General features: G+C 46.5%; 2 protein-coding genes across 3 annotated transcripts; one reads left to right on the forward strand and one right to left on the reverse strand.

The window, feature by feature from the left end:
- Window position 1: 1 nt before the first annotated feature.
- Window positions 2-5,425, reverse strand: oxa1l (OXA1L mitochondrial inner membrane protein). The gene is made up of 11 exons (XM_086102322.1): window positions 5,299-5,425; window positions 4,324-4,455; window positions 4,187-4,243; window positions 3,896-4,115; window positions 3,543-3,686; window positions 3,214-3,299; window positions 2,947-3,111; window positions 2,764-2,868; window positions 2,506-2,668; window positions 1,466-1,546; window positions 2-202 (listed from the first exon to the last, which is right to left on the reverse strand). Exons 1-11 carry the CDS (start codon window positions 5,410-5,412, stop codon window positions 90-92), a joined length of 1,380 nt encoding a protein of 459 aa, XP_085958448.1. The 5' UTR covers window positions 5,413-5,425; the 3' UTR covers window positions 2-89.
- A 488-nt stretch (window positions 5,426-5,913) lies between these two features.
- On the forward strand, window positions 5,914-9,096 carry snapc2 (small nuclear RNA activating complex, polypeptide 2). 2 transcript variants are annotated; one of them, XM_086102336.1, is made up of 6 exons: window positions 5,914-6,234; window positions 7,122-7,292; window positions 7,359-7,479; window positions 7,556-7,735; window positions 8,580-8,668; window positions 8,760-9,096. In XM_086102336.1, the coding sequence occupies exons 1-6, from the start codon at window positions 6,016-6,018 to the stop codon at window positions 8,994-8,996; spliced, it is 1,017 nt and encodes a 338-aa protein (XP_085958462.1). In that variant the 5' UTR covers window positions 5,914-6,015; the 3' UTR covers window positions 8,997-9,096. The 2 variants fall into 2 exon arrangements, with proteins under 2 accessions (XP_085958462.1, XP_085958467.1); XM_086102341.1 differs by having other exon boundaries at window positions 6,056-6,310.
- Window positions 9,097-12,327: the final 3,231 nt, after the last annotated feature.

Genomic DNA, 12,327 nt, shown 5'->3' on the forward strand with positions numbered 1-12,327 from the left:
GTTTGTGTCAAGTGCTTTTCCATTTTAATGCCAATAGGAAAATCATCCGCGTTGACAACATTTAGCAATAAATATGTACACTATGCACTTCATTCCATGATGTCCTTCCATGGTCTTGTCTTGCTTGTGGCCTTCTTATCTTTGCTGGATGGCGTTGGGGTCTGCTGCAGAGGGTTGTGGGTAAATGTCTGCCTCAGTGGACCTGAGAAAGGAAGAAGAAGAAAAAAAAAGAATTACAGAACTACAGAAAAAGGAAATTTTCAGGCAAAAAATGATCATCTCAATTATTTGGATCAGTACTGTAATCACGGTTGCTGATCATAATTGTTCATTAAATTCATGGAACACCTGTATTTTTTATGGAACTATTTTCAACAAACAATACGCAGTTTTCAAAACATTTAAATTTAACTAATGGTACTTGGCTGATGACTACTAGTTAAAGGACAGCAGCGTCTGCATTTTAAAATGTAAATAGCAAAGATGAAAAGGTCATTTCATGGTGGCAGCCAAAAATCGTAATATGATTAAAAGTTTGCTAAATTGTCCAGCTCTACAAAACAAAACCACGAGTGACGTCCCACAAGCAAAAGCTTGAGGTCCATATCACTTCAATCACAAACAAGACTAACGCCTGTCAGCGAAGGGGAATCAAGCACTTACTAGCTTGCATCTTACTCGTCTTTGCAAAGCCTAACATGGTGTTAGAGGGAAGAAAAAAAAACCTCACCCGCAATCAATGACAAACTCCGCTCACTCATCTTGACAAAACAAGAAGGGCAGTTTGGCAACAAAATGAGGATTCTTTTGTTTTCGGCTCAGCCGCCTCTACACCAGAGACAAATCTGCAACTCTAGCTGCTGAATTTATCGGTATGATACTATTCATGTATTTGTTTATATGTGAAAAGTGCAAAGGAGAAGATCCAAGGCTGATACCTGAGCAATTAATTACATTTGATTTATAATGTACAATATAGCGCCTTTTAAGACACCTAAGGAAGCTTAGATGTACATGTATACATGCATGCTTATTCAGTCTCTCGTGTTTTTTTTTTGTCTCCTTTCTCTTGCTTTGGAAAACGAACCGCAAAATGACAGGGCAGACACATCACCGGAAAATCAAACTGTTGTGACCGTAGACGGGACCCTGCGGCAGCAATTCAATGATCTTCCACTAGATGGCACAATTACGCTACGCACCCCCCGCACCCTCTTCTGCCATTCACACAACAAAAAAGATTTTAGCAAGCCACGTGCAAAACAAGACTGAGTCCATTTCCCGATACATTCAGTAAAGTGCAACATGATTTCAGGATACAGAACACACTTTTTGTGTGTGCACGTTTCGTGGCTCGACAAAGGATAATACAAGCATTTTTTATAATTGAACAAAGGAATGCATCTATTTTCCACTTCTTGTCCTGGTGTAATGCCAAGACAGCGTTAGGGCATGGGGCACTTACCTTTGGCGGCAAGGTCCAGATGATTTTTGATGCGTCTGTCTCGCTCTTCCAGCTGCTGAGCCAGCTGTGCGTTCTTCCATCCTGGATGAGAAAACGAGCTCGACATCAGAGGCCTGACAAATCCCCCCCAACCCCCGCCCATTATGTCCTCTTCCGCGGAGGTTGAAAAAGTGAGAAACTTATTTTGACAAAGTAATGAGTACAAAATCCACATCTGGTTTCAATGATCTATCCAGCCATCATCTTCTGCTTATCCAGGGTCGCGTCGCCGGGGGCAGTGCCTTAAGCACGGAAGCCCAGACTTCCCTCTAACCAACCATGGAGGGATCTGAGGCATGCGGGAGACATAAGCTGTTTCTCAATAGCGAGAACGCAGAGTGTGGTCTTGTCAACTTGGCGACGACAGTTTTCCAAAGAACACTCGTCTCTATTTTCTTAGAAGCTGTGTGTACTTGTGAACCCCTTGCACCCTCCTTCAAAATAAAAAATGGACAAACATGAGTCCCTTCCTCAGCCATTTTGAGAGCAGCGTGAAATGTATCATGGGATATTTTCCCAGCCAAGTCACCAACCTTGCTTTAAGCTGGTTAAAGAATAACATTCCATGCAGTCTTGGTTTATGCGCACTTTCAATTGGAACAGGACGGCACGCCTGATGACATCACACAAGGTCATCAGGACATAAGAACGGACAGGAACGCCAATCGAGTAACAACTATAGGCTCTGCGACGTGTCTTCGGTCATCCCCAGAACTGACATGCCTGAAACACCTCACCAGAGAGCCGTCCAGGAGGCATCCTAGAACCAGATGCCCGAGCCACCTCATCAGGCTGCTATCACTGAGGAGGAGTATTGGCTTGCCTGAGTTTGATCCCCTTGTAACACATCCTCCGATAAACAGCAGTCGAGAAGGCCACAAGGTCTTAAACTACATCACGACATCTCGTGCATCAATGGCAGTTTGCGACATGAGTCAATTAAGCTTCGTCACGGATCCAATTTGCGTGAGCTGTCAAGCCAACGCCGCATTTGAACTGACCTTTCTTCATGCTGTCGATGAAGCCGTCGGTTTGAGGCAGGTCCGAAGCCGGGTGATTGATCCTCTCCGGGATGCGCAGCTTGTCACGGACCACCGGGTGTTTGAGCAGCGCCACTTGAGCCAAGGAGAAGCAGTTGGAGGTGAACCAGTAGGTGAACACGGCCTGAGGACACAGCGGAGGGAGGGCTCGTCCTTCATTTTTCCCTGCCCGGGGTGCAAGGACAACAAAGGAGACGGCGGCGATGACGAAAAACGCACCGTGGGGAAGTTGATGGTGAGTGGGAGGATGACGAAGGGCATGATCCGGAACACGGTCTTCATGGCGCGCAGGTTGGGGTTATCCACGCCTGACTCGGCGCCCAGCTAAAAGCGCAATAGAGAGCGTGGTGACAAAGTTGGGCGTGACAACTCGAAATGCTGATGCACATTAGGGACTCACACCTCCAGGATGAAGAACATGGTTCCCGTTACGGCCAGAGGCAAGATGTAGAAGGGATCGGCCGCCGTCAGATCCGGAAACCACAGCGTGCCTCCTGTCTGCATGCTAGGCACCGGCAAGTACGCCATCTTCCTCAGCGCCATGAAGAAGGAGATGAAGATGGGCGCCTTGGGAGGTGGACAGACATCAGTCAGACAGGAAAAAAAAAAAAAAAAAAAACACAATCTCCAGATAGTGGCAAATACAAACGTTTCCAGACAGATACCGACTTGCACCAGAGGGATCAGAAAGCCGCGGATGGGGTTGACGTCGTGCTTCTTCTGGAACAACGTGAGGTCGGTGTAGGCTTTGGCAACTGCAAACGTCAGCGCACGCAAAACATAAGCAGAGCATTTGGCATTTGACTCAGCATGACTTAGATTTGTTCTTGGTTTTACTGTTCGGTGCTTTCTACCGTCTTTATTACCGATTTGTTTTGCTGTTTATTGTATATGTTAAATTGCTCCATGTACAGCACTTTGTATGCAGCGATGGCTGTTTGAAAGTGCTCGAGAAATACAGTTGAGTTGAGAGCGAATGGGACGGGAGCGGAATTTACATTCAAATTTGTTGCCGCTCTGTTTGGCCTCGGTCATCCTGCCGCTGAGGCGGGTCATCTCGGGCATGACGTTGTTGAGCTTGGCCGCCTCCCGCTGGCCCTTCACGATGACGGGAAATACGACCAGGCGAGCCACCACCGTCCCTGGCGACACACAAACAGTCCACCTTGATTCAATCACGGAACCTTCCCAGGTTTTTGCCTGTGACTTTTCAAAACGAATCATTTTTCAAGCCTTGAAGGGCTTGGCTGCCAGCTCCACTAAATTTCTAATTGTACCTGCCTACTCCCGACAAGTGTGTTCTCAAAGATGTGATTTACTAGTTGCTTTTCTTGATGTTGCGGTTGCTTACCGACAACAATGGCTGCCCACCAGGGCAGGCCCACGTCCATGTGCATGAACTCTAGCAGGTTCTGGATGACACCCACCGGAGTGTGGCCAGCCAAGCCCAGCTCGACCAGACGGGCTTCCGGATCGGCAGCCTGGAGGACCTCCGCCGCGTCCGAAACTGACTGCGTCAAGCACGGGACGGGTGCGTCTCCCGTCGTCACGGAAACAGGCCCAGGCGGGACCTGGAAGCACCCACCACGTATAAGGTGACACTTTGGCAAATTTGTCTCACTTTAGCTGTTGTTCTATCCACCTGATCGGGAATGACCCCGGCGCTGTTGGCCACCACGGGGCTGCCCTCACTCAGCATCTGGGTTTGAAAGAAAAATAATAAATATTCGGAAATGTCAATGCTGATGACTGCTTATGAGTTTCAATTTGCCAACTGACCTGGGTGCTGTTGTGTCTCACGCCCACCCAGAGGAGCTTCTCACGGCGCCGCCTGCACAGCACTGATGGGGTGCCAGCGGCCCAACTGTTCAAGTCAAATGCCGTGTGCACATGAGACCTTTGGAGCCAGCACTAGTTTGGTGAGAGGAAGAGCAACAGGCTAAAGTAAGAAGCATGTGGGTGAGCGGTTCTAAAACATTTTTGGGGTGGGAAATTGGCAAACTGAATGCAAATTATATGTGCAAACTCTTGAGAATGTAGCTGCTCAGCAGGCAGGATTCAAGAAGGGATTCGGACCGGTTCGGGTGTGAGGAATAGGGCTTACAACTTCAATTGAAAACCATTCAATTATTTTCAATTGAGAATGCAGAAAATGCACCAAAAATAGCTACTGGTTTGGTTCATCACATGACAGAAAATAAGCAAAAATGTTGATCATTGTTTTCCATAGCAAAAGCAATTTTTAACTTTTGATTCAACACAAGGCAGCACGGTGGTCGACTGGTTAACACGCTGGCCTCAGGGTTAAATTCCCGATCCGGCCTTCCTGTGTGAAGTTTGCATGTTCTCCCCCAGCCTGCGTGGGTTTTCTCCGGGTACTCCGGCTTTCTCCCACATTCCAAAAACATGCATGGCAGGTTAATGGAACACTTTTTTGGAACACTCTATAAACTGTCCCGAAGTGTGAGCGCTTTTTTTTTTACAGTTCAGTATCAAGGGTTAGGGTTACATTTCACGTTATAACGTACTACATGTACCGCAAGACAATACATCTTTATTGATATAGCGCGTTCACAACAGCTGCGGCTGTAATGTAATGACAACCGGATAAATTCATACGAATTCTTGAGTGTGGTTGACAAGAATCTGACGTTCTTGTCAAAGTCACAGTCAGCCTGACGGACAGTGATGCGAGCCTATCATGATCGCGTCGGGAATGAAGCGACATTAAGTTGAAGAGCGAGGGAAACATACGTGCTTCCAAATGTCCGAGCAACGTAGCCTGCCCGCGTTGGGTTTCGGACTCTGAGTGAAGACGAAGCGTCCCGCGAGACAAGCTGGAGTCAAGCCGTTCCAGATGGCCGCCATCTTGCTACAGGAAATGACATACTACGGAATCCGAGGAAAAAAAAGGAGCACAGTATTTGGAAAGCCTTTTTGAATGACAAATACCTAATGTTGGGATGGAATTTCTCGAGAATACTTCTATCAAAATTATCTTCTTTGCTATCATTAGTGAAAAAAAAATCCCAATAAATATAATCCAATCCGAACCCCTCAACTTACATAATCAATATTTAACCTAATTTTTCACATTAACGACAGTAGGAAAAAATACTTAGGGAACATTGCTGACCCTATCGTAAAAAATAGGGGGGGAAATGGAAACAAAATTAAAAATGGATAAGGCAGAGTTACATTGTGGACATGCAAATTACTTTTAACAATAACTCAGTCTTCTTATTTTGGCATGGCACTCCTCGACTGTAGGCAATTAAAAGTCCTTGTAAAAAAATGGAAGAATAAGTTTGTGATTACTAGTGACGTGAGAGAAATCGTTCGAATGTTGCCATCGGAAGTAGACTTGACGTCACGAGCACTACCGGATGTCGGTCGGTGACTTGTTGTCAGTAGTTCTTTGCTTTTAAGTTCGTCAGGTCGATTTGCAGTTTTGAGCGCAGTCGAGTCGACATGAAGCCGCCACCTCGCACGCGCAACAAACCGAATCGGAACCTGAACCCGAACCCTGAGCCAACCCAATCGAGGCAAGCCTGCGCTTGGTCCCGAAAGGAGCAGAAGATGCTGTTGGACGCCCTGAGGAGACAAGGCTCTTCCTGCGGCGCAGGCTCGCCGGGGAACATCGACTATAGTCTGCTTAAGAAGGATGTTCCTTCTCGCTCCGATTCTGAGGTTCGCTACGGTCCAGTCTTCCAAGCAGTTGTTCCGACAAAACAGCGCTTTGGGTGTCGCGTGCACACATTCATCGGTGGGCTCTTTTGCCAATCATCTATCCATTCGTTCCCTAATCGCTGTGTAGGGATTTTTGGTTAGGTAATTGAAAATAGTTTTGGAACGCTGCTCGGGTGTCTGCTATGTCGTCATTACAGTTGCATAATTACAAGGTCGGTTGGACATTTTTTGAAAAACAAACATTGAACTACATGGTTTAATATTTTTGCGCCACAACTGATGAATTTATCTCGTGACGAAACTCAAACACCACCCCTGGGCCCAATGCACTAGGCTAGGGGATATATTTGATTTTCGAGTGACAGTAGTTCAGTACGTATTGTGGAGCACGAAATGCCCAAGTCATCACAATACAGAGTTCTAAAATCCAACCGAGGGTTGCGGGCGTGCTGAACCCTTTCGCAGCGGTCTCCGGGCAATAGGCGGGGTACGCCCTGAACTTGTCACACTCACAATTTAACTATAATTCACTAAAATGAATGTAATGCCAAACACACTAAAAAAAAGTTGGCTCAAGACACTTTACACATAGAGCAGGTCTAGAAGCACCCTCCTCATGTATTCAAAGACCAACTGAGCCCCACCTGAGCAAGTACTAAGAGACAAGAGAAAACAAAAACTCACTCACCACCGACTATTACTGGAAGGAGGACGTGCAACAAATCAGCGAGGGAGAATGCAGATCTGCAGATGCAGCGGGTGATGACATATGAACCAATAGGTTAAAGAAGTGCAAAAAACCCCCAACATAATTGTCTTTCAATGTCCGACATTCAGATACGGTCTAACACTTTGCAAGAATCGCAACACTGCTTTGGTCTTTGCAGATCCGGTCTGTGGTGCAACGCCTCCAGGACAAGGTGATCTCTGGCGCCATCTTGCAGCTGAAGACCAGGACACTGGCAGAGAAGAAGATGGCGGCCATCCACACGTGGACCCGTTTGGCCCGGGTCGTGTCCGGGAGCTTCGACGCTCCGCTTTCCAAGGCGTTCTCTCAGGTGCCGCGGGCCAAATGACGCTCAGACAAATGTATGTGTTGCTCACCAAAGTTTTCTTGCCAGCAGATCTGGACTGTGGCATCCACAGAGCCGCACACCCTCAGGAACTGCCAACCGCCGCGGCTGGAAGCAGCACAAAGCGACGCCAGAGATTGTACCGCCCCTCTCGGAGCAGCGCCGGCCCAAGGTATGGACCAGGATGCGGATGGGATCGGGACCAAATGTCTTGCAACAGTATGTTTGGTTCTTTGTGTTTGTCCAAGTCCCGTTCAAGAGGCCAGTAGCCAGCACGGGTCCGGCGCCATCTCTAGTGGTCTCGGTTGAGCAGCCGAGTCTTTCGGGTATGACCGCCTCCAAAGACTTCAAGGTGGACTTTGAGAGGATTTACAACTATCTGAGTGGCGTCCACAACCCTGAGGGCGAATGTGAGCTTACAGCCACAGGTGAGTGCGGGCGACCGATCCAGTGCCGAGCTAACGCTCATCAAAACTCAGCAATTCTAGATCATTACAACTTTTGTACCGTATTGGCCCGAATATAAGACGGCCCTGATTATAAGACGACCCCCTCTTTTTCAAGACTCAAGTTTGAAAAAAGACTTTTTCAACACCAAATTCATTTTTATACAGAAAATAATTACAGTACATCTGAAACAAATGATTCTAACAATATATTTGAGAGAAAAAGCATGTTATTTTGCCTCATTCAAATTTTAATATCTGAACATTTAAATATGTAAACTAAAGTGCAATCACATTCGTAAGTGAATGGCTTCTGGTTTTTGAAATGTAAATGACATCATAACTTCTCCTCAGCTGCCGGTGTACCTGGCCGATCTTTGACCCACTTTTCTCCAGATTGTCGCTACATTTCTCCATTTTCTGTTATCTCTTCTATTATTTTCTTCTCTTTTCTTTCTTACCGCTATTTTTTATTTTTCTTCTTCGTGCTACCACTATTTTTATTCTTCGTGACACTGGTTCACTTTGGCCTGGGGAGTCAAGTTCAACATTCGCTTCAATGATATCTGGCGCCGCCTAGCGTCGTGAATGGGTATAATGTCTAGACCCTGAATATAAAACGGCCCCCACTTTTTCAGTCTTACTTCAATGCAAAAAACACCGTCTTATATTCGGGCCAATACGGTACTTCAGTTTGTACTTTTTGTATTACTTTTAATTTAGTCAACAAGTTGAATCAGCACTCGTTCATTCTACACAAGCATCTTGACCGAGTGAGTTCTTTTGCCACCTGTGTCAACTCCCTTATCGTGTCATGTTCCTTAAGAGAGCGCCATTGTCTTGGACCTGGTGATGTCTCTCCCGGAGGAACTGGGCCTCCTACGCTGCCAAAGCCTGCGCCAACATCTCATCCAGGTGGAGTCACTCCCCCAACAAGGAGAAGACCAACACTGAGATCCCAGCCCACCAATGTGGACTAATTGCAGCCCCCCTCTCCACCTTACAGGCGCACCAGAACTTGTCCGAAGCTGAGGATTCTGAGAAGGCCCGAAAAGTGCTGACGGAGCTGGAGAGTAAGCGGCAGGGAAGCGACCGGGAGCCTCAGCAGAACGTCAAAGACGGCGCCACAGGGCCAGCAGAGGGGGGCGGCGAACCCGCGTGGACGGGACTGTGCCCCCCACTCAACCCTTTCATGATTCCACTGGAGCTGCTGAAGCGAAGATCGGACTTCACATTGCTTTGACGCACGCGACATCGTTGTTGAATTTGTACATTCAGTTTTGTATAGCTGTTTTTGTTTGTTTGTTTGTTTTTTTGACCCAATTAAAATGATCTACTCAAAAGGCTGATCTTCTGGTGAACGGACAAATGGCTTTAGTGATCCTTGTGACTCAAGTGTCAAAAGCAGGAATACTACCATCGTCCATATAACGACCCGCTTATATGAGCTAAATGGCCTATTTTTAATCTTCCATATGACACGGACTGCTGATGACGTAGCAACTACAGCACTCAAATTAGGAGCAGGACTTAATATCGTGACACATGGGACACCATCATCATCATAACTCTCATATCATACAGGTTTTGGAACAACGTCAAGAACATAACTGATGGTTGTGGGCAGTGGCTCAGTCCCTGTCGCCTGTGAATACCCCTCATTGTGAAAACAACATCACCACCAAAACGGGACTATCGGGTGTATTGATTGTGGCATACAAAATACAGCAATAATCCAACATGGTGCGTTGAAAACCTGAAATCACTGCATGAAGCCCGCGATGAGGCGTGGAACACTTTTACTGCTTTCCGACTTTTGCCCATCACAAAGGAAGGTTGCGTAAACTGGCAATCACTCATTCCACCCATTTACCAACAGCAAATACAAATACTTTGTATGACCCGAACTAGTATTTGATTTGACTCATTGTAAGGGGCCCGGCGCCACCACCAACATGTTCCGCTTGAGAAATCCGATCAGAACATAACAGCAGGTATAACGTTGCAAATGACGCATCGGGAAGCAACCAGTTGAATTTTACCACTTGTCGTAAAAAAAAAAAAAAAAAAAACCCTGGCTGAGTGACGCTTCCCGCTATTGAGGTGCGAGAGGGCAGAGTGCAACGGCGTGGCGATGCTGTCCTCCATACGGAACTTGTGTTCGGCCTTATCACCTTTATCAGTGACGGCGCTTTTTCCACACCTTAACTGGGTGGAGGAAAAAGCAAATGTTCTTATAGACACCTTGCCAAAGTCCATGCAGATCACAGCTTGTCTCATTCATCAGCGCCGACTGGGATGTAAAGTCACGCTCATGGCGTCGTCGTCTTCAGCCGTGATTCTGGCTGTCCTACTCATCGGCCTGTCTTCTGGCGATGGTAAGTTTGAGGTCAGGCTTCATCGGTCGTTTGTTCGGAAAAAGGCTGCAAACAATATGAAACAGATTCACCGATGCTGTATGACATACTTAAAACCCTTGTGTTACAATTTCTAAAATGTTTGTAGATTTTTGCGTATTGTCATCTTTAAATCAAAGACAAAGCATAAAAATTGTGTGATATGAAATATTCCAATTCATGTTTTATATAATATATATATATATATATATATATATATATATATATATATATATATATATAATGTTTTGGTCATAGCACAGTACCGCTTTTATTGTCAATAGAGGGCAAAAATACAAAGAAAAAAATACGAACTATATGTGTAGGTATAGCGCTGATGCCACCGAACATCTCGAGTGGTTGAAAGTAAAATAAATATTCAGGAATAATACTTTTACAATTTTTGTAAAATTGTATGTTGCGTTATTTAAACGTATTCACATCGACTGCAGCACATTTACATTTATTTTCACCAGTGATTGAACAAACAGTCCTCTGAACATATCCGTGGAGCTTTCAGGGAGACTCTTGGTCTTCATAACGGCTCAGTGATCATCACTGGATGTATAATCGACGGTTTTATAAAAATAAAAATAAAACATTGTTCAGCAATAGGTTTGTTTTAAAATCCTTTAAAAGCGCATGACTCTTTATGTTTTCATTTAATCAAATTTTTATTTTTGCAATGATTTCAAAATTAGTATTCATGATGGTGAATTGTCTGTCGTTATTTACGTCAGTTTCAACCCCTTTTTGATTTAACAATCACATTACACCCTGATAAAATGTTTCCCTCATGTAAACTGTCATTTAACAAATGCTTCTTAGTAAATCATAAACATCTTCAACAGATAAGTACAATTGGTGAAATTCTGTTTCGAGGCCATGACGGCCAGGACTTTTGCCAATATGAAGTTTTATCGCTTGTAGTTCTTCCTCTTTTTTTAATTTTTTTTTTTATTTCCCCGGCCAATGAAAGAAATTCTGACGTTATGCGAGTTTTTTTTTTGTGTCTCCATTGTATTGAAATCAGATAGAACTGTCTCAAATGAATTGGCACACAGTTCTCTCATTGAGTCCCTTTTTTTTTCTTTCACTGATGATAGAGTCACAGTGCAGAGGTGCTGGGTTCGATTCCAGCTCGGGCCTACTTGTGTGGAGTTTGCATGTTCTCCCCATGCCTGCGTGCGTTCTCTCCGGGTACTCCAATTTCCTTCCACCTTCCAAAAACATGCATGGCAGGTTAATGGAAAACTCTAAATTGTCCCTCGGTTTGAGTGTGAGCGCAGATGTTTGTTTGTCTCAGTGTGCCCTGCGATTGGCTGGCAACCGGTTCAGGGTGTCCCCTGCCAACTGCCCGAAGACGGCTGGGATAGGCCCCAGTACCCCCCGGGACCCTTGCAAGGATAAGGCGGATCGGAAAATGGATGGATGGATGGCAATTCACTTTCCATTATTTGCGGTACAACAGTAAGACAGTAATTCACTTCAGGCTACTAAATTACAGTGTTGTTCTACTTCCAGTTCCTCATCGCATAGAAAACTACAATGTAGCAGAAAATGCCATCTCTACAGCAACCCCAGACCTGGTTGGTTCCGCCACAACCGAGCAAGTCCAGTCACCCCAGCCAGCCATTCCGGTAACAAACGATCTAGCCAGTCCAGCGACAACCGATACAGCCGATGCGGCCACAACCGAGCCAGCCGGTCCACCCACAACTGAGCCAGCCAGTGCGGCCACAACAGAGCCAGCCGGTCAGGGCACAACAGAGTCAGCCGGTCAGGGCACAACTGAGCCCGCCGGTCAGGGCACAACCGAGCCTGCCGGTCCGGGTACAACTGAGACACCTGATCTGGCCACAACCGAGCCAGCCGGTCCAGGCACAACCGAGCCAGCCGGTCCGGACACAACCGAACCAGTTGGTCAGGGCACAACCGAGCCAGCCGGTCCGGGTACAACCGAGCCAGCCGGTCTGGGCACAACTGAGACACCTGATCTGGCCACAACCGAGCCAGCTGGTCCAGGCACAACCGAGCCAGCCGGTCCGGCCATAACTGAGCCAGACGGTCTGGCCACAACCGAGGCGTCTGATCTGGCCACAACTGAGCCAGCCGGTCCAGGCACAACCGAGGCAGCCGGTCAGGGCACAACCGAGCCGGCCGGTCCGGGTACAACCG

The sequence above is a fragment of the Hippocampus guttulatus genome, chromosome 2 (assembly GCF_054856545.1).
Source record: "Hippocampus guttulatus isolate MCC_2025c chromosome 2, RoL_Hgut_1.0, whole genome shotgun sequence".
Taxonomy (NCBI): Eukaryota; Metazoa; Chordata; class Actinopteri; order Syngnathiformes; family Syngnathidae; genus Hippocampus; species Hippocampus guttulatus.